Consider the following 9315-nt stretch of genomic DNA (forward strand, 5'->3'; position numbering starts at 1 on the left):
TTCATGCTTTCTTTTTCTTAAACTCACAGGAAGTAACAGGGACATTTCTGGCAAGATCCACAGGTATTTTCTGTACTTGCTAGAAAAAGGTTATTAGCCTGAAAAACAAAACTAATGCAGCCACTACATCCAAGTACTAGTAAGAGGCAATATATTACATTTTTATTTCTACAGATAAGCTTTAAATAGAAGACGCCAAAACTAATTATAAGGACCCTGCCATAAGCTGGCGTGTACCTAGTCCAAATGTATTGTTTGCAGCTAATCTATACAAATCCTAAACTCTGTATAGTTATGTTATTTGGGTTTGTTAGGTTTCTCTTAAGCTCAGGAACATTATTTGCTTCTATCAACTTCTGCTGTGTTTTCCAGTAGATAGCGTTAACAGATACAATGTATAGGGTTCTAATTATGTATCCTGTATTGAGATGTTTATTCCAGTGCTACGAGCTGGGAAAGATGGTAAATATTTTAAAAACCTTCTAGAAAGGTCTTTGTCTCCCAAGCTTTGTCTGGAGAGGTAAATCTAGAGGTCTCTTTCCCTCTCAGGCTTTGCCCAAGTGAGATGTAGTATTGAAAACTCCCTTGTCTCCCATGCCTACTGCCAGGGGAGGGTATAGCTCCAGAGAAGTACAGTTTATTGTTCTCAGGCTTGCTGCCTCGGAAGGGAAGCTGAGTTGAAAGAGTTGTGCTTAGTCCATTGCCAGTCTCAGCTTATAGGTCCACAGTGACAAATTGCCCATCTAGGCTTCAAGGAGAATTATGGGGTGAGTGATGTACACTCATCCCCATAATTAGAGCCGCCGTTTGACACTGAATTGTCACACATTGGCTCTATTAAAGGGGAACTGAGCGATAACATACCGCCGATCGCTCAGTTCCCGATCATCTCCTCGCAGAAAGTGGTGACCGTCAGTCACCGCTCCCTGCAGTGATTCACCACTCACCTCTCCGTTCCTCCAGGGTTGGCTCTGCCTCTATAAAAGGCATCGGCGTGAATACCGACAATATTGTCCGTATCCGTCCCAGCTGCAGCACGGCTCTGCGCTGTCAGCAATAGCAATAGCCCGCTACATGGTGAGGTTTGGGTTAAAGGAGGACATTAGTATATGTCCTCCTTTGACCCGAAAGAGAACTATGGCAAAAAAAGGTTATACCATAGTTCACTTTTAAAGGTCCACAGCTGGTCTGTGAGAGGGGCTAAACATACGTAAAGGTAGCTGTCCATCTGGCCTACTGAATCTGCATTAGCCTGTGGCAGAGGTTAAAGATACTAGAAAATACTACTGAGTGAAGGGAATTTTTACTGCTGTTTTTGGGTATCCTGTTACAATAAATTTTGCAAAAAGAAGTTTGATAGAGTGGAAGTCTGTTTGTCTACCTCCACTGGTGGGCAGTGAGTGTCTGGGTGCAGCTACAGGGCATATTACCAGCATAAAAGCTAGAAACAAAGGAAATTACTTAGGAAGACTTGTGAAACCTACCTGTATTTAGAGGTTCCTGTGAAGGCACAGGCACTGCTACCCATGCCAGACCCTATCCTGCATAGTGGGAATGTTTAACCACTGAACAACTGATGTTTTCTCAATCGTACATTTACTCTTGTGACTAAGTGTGCCTTAGAGGAAACCGATGGCAGTCTCAGGTGCCCATATCTAACAATGCCATTGGTAGGGTTGTCTCTCACTGCAACCAGTAAGGTTTCTCCTCTGTAGCCTGCACTGAAATATGAAACAATGAATCTGAATGGACAACAACCCCATAGTGTGTTGTCCATGACAATCAAACCAATTTCAGCTGTCATTTTTTTAAAGCCAATTTGAAAATAAATGAATCTCATGTTATGGGCAACAAAGGCATTTTACTCTTCAAAGATGAGGCTCATAGTTAGAGGGTTAGAGGGCTATATCAAAGCCAATAGCCTATTCATGTATCTACTATAATAAAAGACTGGGCAATGATTACTCTCCTATGTCAAACACCATAAGCTATATTAATGCAATGTTTGTATTATTTCATTTGTCTAAATACCAAACACACCTCAAAATATTTGGCAGCATTACAACTAACATAATGAAGAGTAGAGACGGGATAATACATTAGATTCCATTCCATGTAATAGAACTTTTTTGTGATATAACATTTTAAAAATGTTAGCAAGATTAAATAAGACACCACAAATGGAAACAACGTGCAAAATCCTGATGGGATGGGGGATATCTGATTGGCAACATCATGGGATTGTCAGCATTCATTTAAACAAAGACATATAGTTGGAGAGGCATTGGTTCATAGCGAAAAGAAAAAAAAGACGTACATACAGAAAACATGTGCAGAGTTGCCATACAGACTACACAGCTAATGTTTCTATTTATGGGGATAGAATACTGGAAAAAAAATGAAAGAATGGAACAACATGATTTTTATATTTTAATAAAACTGTAAGCCCAGAAGATGTAATTACAATGAAGTTAGACAAGGTATAAGGTAACTGAAACATTTACATTAAACTGCAACTTGAAAGAGGCCCCTCACCAGTTTTGCCTGAGCTAAAAAAAAACGTATAACTTATGGGCACCCCCCGTGGCACCTGTGCGCTACCCTTCTAGTCAGTTTTTGTGGATTCCTGTAGATCTCTTGGAGTCCAAACTCAGGCTGCATAAACAACCACCATCTCTGTCCAAGTTGGCATTAAGCTCCACCTTTCCTGTTGCTAAGCCTTACCCCCTACATTTACCAATCCAGTGTGCATGGCCAATAAAGGTTTTGATATTGATACTTACAGGCACTACAGGGTATATGCACTATAGCAGTATTGTTATTATAGGCATTTTTAATGATAGCGAATAGATAGTCAAGTATCACTAGAAGGTGAAAATCTTTGTTGAATTCCTCCATGGGACCCAGTGCACATAGTACTTGGTCCCAGTAGATTAGTGCAGTAACTAGCATGGTCAACAGTGCACAAACTCCCCCACTGCTGCCCAACCACACAACAAACAGAGCCTGCACAGGCCCCGCCTCTACCTCCTCTGAAAGCTCCTAGGCTGGAACTTTCAGTTGAGTGAGGTAATGGGGCTGCCGTGACAGGATCAGGATACAGGATACACATGTAAACCAGATTAATTCAACTTGAGATAACTGGAGAGAGACTAGACTAGCAGCTGTGAGCTTGCACTCTGAATGACAGTGCACTGGAGACGAGTGCCGTTCCTCATGAAAACACAAGTCCACAACAACACACCCCAGCTACTTCTCTAGTCCCTCTTAGACAAATGAGCCCATACTCACCTGCCTGCTATTCTGGGAGAAGATACTAGAGTGGTAATTGACATGTGTTGTTGTGGGCTTGTGCTTTTGTGAATCATGGTGCTCCTTTCCAGCACACCATCATTCACAACACAAGCCAACAGCTACTACACTAGTCCCTCTCCCCAAAATAGCTGGCAGTTGACATCTAGTGGGTGAGTCTGGGCTCAGTCTTTTCTGAAGTGTACAAGACAGAGAGAGCAGACAAAGTTTAGGGCCGAACTGGAAGAGCTGCAGATTTTAGAATGGAGAGGGCAGGTTGTTTCTGTGCTCTGGCTCTCCCATCGGAGAACCTAAAAAATTGGGCTTCAGCATGGGGTGGAGCTATAGCACAGCACAAACAGAAAAGATATGTAATTTTATTTCTAAACCACTGCATGAATCTGAACAGGATCAAGTGCTGTGCGCATTGGGTTCCCTGGAGCATCCAACAAGGATTTTCAGTTCACCTTCTTGTCATAATTCTTCTTTAAGGACCTGACACATTAAGGTACCCATTCACATTAGATGACTGTCACTTTAATCATTTAATCAGTTCCATCCAAATCAGTCAAGTGCTGTGTTTAAAGCTGGTCACACACATTCAATTTGTTTAGATGTACCAACAACTATATAGTGTTAGGGTCTTGCTGACTATAGATCAAACAAACTTTACATTTGTTGATATAAGCAGTTTGGACAGAGATGGTGTCCTCTTTAAAATATATTTATTCCCAAGAAGAAAAATTTTATATATTGCAGCTTACCGATCCTTTTTTTCAGGCTTTTTTTTACTTTATTTTCACCAAGTTGTCCTGGCATTAATACACTTCCTGACTGTACTGTATCTATAGGGGAGCAGTGTTGTCACCTTGGGACAGGACCACAAAACACTTTTGTAGTTTACAGAAGAGAGCTAGGAAAGCTGATAACATTGTTTGAGATTTTGTTCAGCTCACAGGAACTTATAAGGACACTAGATTTCTAGCAGGATCAACAGGTATTTTGCTGTACTTGCAGAAAATATATGTACCTTGAAAAAAGTTAAACTGATGTAGCCGCAAAATCTAATGACTTTTTTGGGGGTTTAAATATACTGTGACAACACTGTCACATCCTAGCAGACACCTAGCTTAAAGCCAGGTAATATAAAATTAAGGGAATCTATCAAAACTGGAGCAGACAAAATCTGGAGCAGCTGTGCATGGCAACCAATCGGCTTCTCTCATTCATTTTCAAATCTTAACTGAACAAACTGAAGAGAGAAGCTGATTGGTTATCATGCACACCTGTTTCAGATTTTGTCTGCTCCAGTTTTGATAAATTCCCCCCAATGAGTTTTCCTTCGTAGCTTCCAACTTACATCACAGCACACAAGCATTGGCAGAGCCCCAAAAATGTCTTCTGGAACCCTAGTTATCGAGCTAATAAAAGGTGCAGGCTGCTTTAAATAAAACAAAAGGGTTTGTAAAATGTAATTCATACTTGCCATTAGCCACGTCTGATTGCCATAACTGAAGATGTATGTTGCTTTGCAGCGCCAATATAACCTGTACCCAGCGATGTGGTTGTTCACAACATGGTTTCCATCCAGTGTGTGGGTCTGATGGAGTGGAATACCTGACACCATGCCATGCTGGCTGTGGCGCTTATAACATCTCCTCCAAAGTGAGTACAATGCTTTACATAGTTCTGATTCTTGGGATATCTTCCTTGGATATTTGTTGTTGAATATATTCCATCCTCATATTAAAATCAGTAAGATCATTAAGAGATTATCCTTGAAGAGCCCTCAGATCAGGAAACATACCACTAATTGCCATATTGCTGCGTGCATTACTTTTTATAACCATTTCTATTTTTATTCCAGTTGTATATGAACTGCTCATGTATTGGGACAGGTTCATTTGAGGCAACAGCAAAGTCAGGATCCTGCCTTGTGAGCTGTGCCCACCTCCTACTGCCTGTCATGTTTCTCATCTCATTCGCTTCGCTCATCGCCTGCCTCTCCCATAATCCTCTGTACATGATGGTGTTAAGGTAAGTACTATAAGAATGTATCTTCTGTGCTGTTAAAATTATTAGGCATTCTATACATTACAAACTTTTATATTAAAATACCAAGTGCTTCTCTACACCTAAAAGCCCATGGCTGTAGTTTGGTGATTATGTCTGCCAAGTGATCACTTCTTAATGCAGGAGATAGTCAGTCATTCACACCAATGCATCAATATGCATAGCCTATGTTATTTGCTTGATGAAGGGACCTTGATAAGTTCCGAAACGTTGCCCATACTTGTGATGTCATGTGTATTTGCTGTCAATAATAGGACGTATTGATGCATTGGACCTTGGTGTGCGGGTGACTATCTCCTCTACATTTGAATTTTTACGGTGCCAACCGCCCGTCATTCCAGCACCCTTCTCCACAATACAGTGGGATTCCAGTCTGGTGTGCAATGAGATACCTGTTTATTGCACATCTTTTTGCATGTTACAATAAGATTAGCACATGTGTGCACTGGTATCATCTGTTTATTTCCTTCCCATGTGGAGACTTTTGATTACCTTTGTCATAGTTAAAGTTACTAAACCCTTGTGCATTCACACCAGCAAACTGTGGTCCTCTAGTTGTTGCCTCGCAATTAACAGCAGTTAATTCAGCAGTCAAATTGGCACTGCAAAGTCATATTGGCATATTGGCAGCTATATTGGCACTGCAAAGCAACATACATCTTCCTGTGTGAGCTCCTTCTGTTGGCCATTGGGCTACCTATCTGCTATACCTGTTTGTCAGCTCAACAGGCAAGTGAAGAGGCACACAGAGCAGGCTGATAACTTTACTGCTAACCGAGGGCAGTTATTTACAGATCTATGCACAGATGGGTGAAGAGTTTGGAGAAGGCAGGAGAAGTGAACAATCTAGGACAACATAGCTGAACTGGAAAGTGAACTGAATTGGAGAATTTTTCCAAATCAGCTATTTTGGCCTAGATTGTTCACTTCTCCTGCCTTCTCCAAACTCTTCCCCCTTTTGTGAATGCAACAGGTAGTGCTGGTACAGGTTCACCAAAAATGATTTGCTTCAAGAAACTGTATAGAGGGAGACATGATGCCAAACCTACTGCAAAATAGATTTTGGGTTTCGGTACACTTCAGTAGAAGAGATATGAAAATGTTCTCCATTTTCACTTACATTTTTCTTCAGAAAAAAAAAAGGCTGATGTCCAATATAAAAAAGTAGAATACAAGTAACTTATGGAACAATGGAAATTGAAATGCTTTCTTATTTTCATCTACATCTGATTATTGCAACTGATTGTTGAATTTTATAGTTGGCTTAAATGGTAACTTCAATATAGAGGTCAAATCGATCGGCAGTCTGATGCACCAATGCTCTGCTAGACCTAAAGGATATATAAAATAGTTGCCTGTCCTGCACGAGTTCCCTTGGGTATCATCATTTTTAATTTCATTGTTATGGAAGCCTTAAATCTTCTAAACATACTTTTTCACTGTTTCTAGGGTGGTACCACAGGATGAAAAATCCTTTGCTATTGGAGTCCAGTTTCTTCTTATGAGGCTTCTAGGTGAGTGTAAAAAAGTGGTCAGTTTCTAGTTGAAGAGAGCATTCTAAAACAAGCACAGAAATAAGAGTCTGGAAACTGATACCGTGAGAATGCAGGGAGAGAGTGGCTGCTTCCTATGTCTTCCTGTTCTTAGTAATAAAATAAACTTTCCACGAGTAAACCACCAACATGAACCATTGCCCACGTTGTGGTAACAGGGAATGTTGAATGCAATCCAAATCTAAATCTAGTATTTTAATTGTTGACTCTTTCTACTCTGTTTCACAGCTTGGTTGCCTGCCCCGGCACTCTTTGGACTTGTCATAGATTCTGCCTGTATTCGATGGTCTACATCATGTCACCAGAAGAAAGGAGCATGTCAATATTATGATAATGATCTACTGAGAAGCAGGTATTGTAAAAGTATAAGCAGTACTTTTTTAAATCCAGCTTTATTCATGCAGCTTTCTTTTACAAAGCAGTAAAAAGCTACAGCAAAACACCCCACTACCTCATCTCTTCCTCCCAACATGAACCCCCAACAACCCATCCACCTCCATATTTCAGACGTAGCTTGATTAACAAATGCAAGCATTTTATCAAGACGTTTGAGAGATAAGGATTGGACTAGTGTCATCCTCCTTGCCCCCCACCTCAACAGTCAACTGAACACTTATTATATATAGAGTATGTTTTAACAACTTCCTATTTTTATACTCACATGCATTCCCCAGGACTTTCCCACTTAGAATGTGGTTAATAACACAGAGTAATCAAAATTGGTTTAGCTCTGCTCAGTAACTTCTGGGCATTAGGAGTTAAGGCCTGGTGTTCAACCATGGCGCTCAAATATTATAATTTTTTTACCTACAGTACTTATGTGTTAATACGTTTTTTTTATTTTCAGTTTTAGCATATGTTTATCCATTATTGAAGGATCGGTGTGGCAGGGGAAGTCCATTTCTGAGTAATTCATTTCAAAGTCATACATTTTTGAGAGTTTATCAACACTCAATGTTCTACAGCATTGTTCTCTTTATTATTTGCCTGCATATAGTTGATACCTTTATAATAAAGGTGTTTTTCTTTTTATGAGCTATCTGTTTCTGCTTACATAGGTAGCCATGTGTATACTTCTTGATTACTCATTCTCTAATTATGACTTCTGCTAATACATGCAATAGATAAAAGCAGAGGCATGGCTACTTCATGGATTTGCATACTGGGAAGATAATACATTTTCATAATACCACAGATGTGTGTTATATTTGACACCTATTCTAATCTGTTGTCAAGATAGGCCACGTTGACACAGCTAGGTTATAGTTTGTCTGCATTTTCTGGTTGCAAAGAAAGAAGGTAGCTGTCACTTTCATTAACCTTAAACTCTCTTTCACAAATCTTGTTTTCTCCACAGGTACCTTGGTCTCCAGATGGGATATAAGTCCTTGGGAATCATGTTATTGGGTTTCACTGCTTGGAAGGTGAAAAAGAGTCGAGAGTACAACTTGCAAGAGAAAGAATGTGGCGTGGCGTAGTTCACAGCTCATAGACTTCTGGACTTCGTTCTTCTGCCCCTCCCCGAGACTCTGTATTCCTCAGGGGCCAGACACTGCTAGCACTGCCAGGACCACTCCTAACAATGCATATAACAAGACTGACTCTATAGTCAGCAGGACAGGACCGAAAACAATATAAAAGTGTCCAACTTCAGGGACAGAAAAAGGAATAACTGCCTGGAGAACAAAGTGCGACTGCTTAAAATACAATTTTCTAAGTTGTAAACAACATTTTATATATGACAGCACTAGAAGAAACTACAGTTACACTTAATATTCCCAAGAAGGGTTGAAAGGCTATATTTATTGATCATGTTGCCTTAGAAACATGTGAACGACAACGCCCTTTTTTACAGCCCCCACCATTTTCTCACTAATCATGTTACACTGTATGACAAAATTAAGCCAGAAGGTGCTATTGAAGGCAACATGCTGTCTTCTTTGTACAGAGAGCTTCATCCATCAAGAGACTGCAGAGAAACAGATTTTGGTTATTGCTTGAGCTTCAAAAAATCTTGTGACTTCCCTCAGCAATTCCCTTCATTCATGCTGCTGATTTATCTACAAGTGTCAAAAGGTGTTCAGAGAAGGCAGAACAGAAGAAAAAACATGAAGCAAGCTGTAAGCATGGCTGCACGGTGCTGCCCACTCTTACCTTGTTGGCCAAGGAGTAAAAGTCCTAAGTTCAAGTGTATGCACTTGTCTGTGCGCTGCAGTGTTAGGACCCCAAGCCGTAATCACCGACATCCATTTACATGTATTGGGACATTTGTGAATTCAGAAGACATTTACAATTTTTCTATCAAGGCACAATCCAGTTTGAAACTTTACAGCACACAACTGATATTTCTAAAACTCTTTGTAAAGTTATTATAAGCAAACGTTGTATGTGTCATTCA

General features: G+C 40.2%; 1 protein-coding gene across 1 annotated transcript in view; it reads left to right on the plus strand.

Annotated features, from left to right (window-relative positions):
- The window catches only part of SLCO2A1 (solute carrier organic anion transporter family member 2A1), a 56124-nt gene extending 47729 nt beyond the window's left edge, over positions 1-8395 (plus strand). The window contains exons 10-14 of the mRNA XM_018555335.1: positions 4827-4956; positions 5159-5328; positions 6814-6878; positions 7146-7269; positions 8275-8395. Of these exons, the coding sequence (XP_018410837.1) occupies positions 4827-4956; positions 5159-5328; positions 6814-6878; positions 7146-7269; positions 8275-8395 (610 nt within the window). The remainder of the gene's footprint in view (positions 1-4826; positions 4957-5158; positions 5329-6813; positions 6879-7145; positions 7270-8274) is intronic.
- The last annotated feature ends 920 nt before the right edge of the window (positions 8396-9315 follow it).

Source organism: Nanorana parkeri, unplaced genomic scaffold, assembly GCF_000935625.1.
Source record: "Nanorana parkeri isolate BGI_ZX_2015 unplaced genomic scaffold, ASM93562v1 scaffold192, whole genome shotgun sequence".
Classification (NCBI taxonomy): domain Eukaryota; kingdom Metazoa; phylum Chordata; class Amphibia; order Anura; family Dicroglossidae; genus Nanorana; species Nanorana parkeri.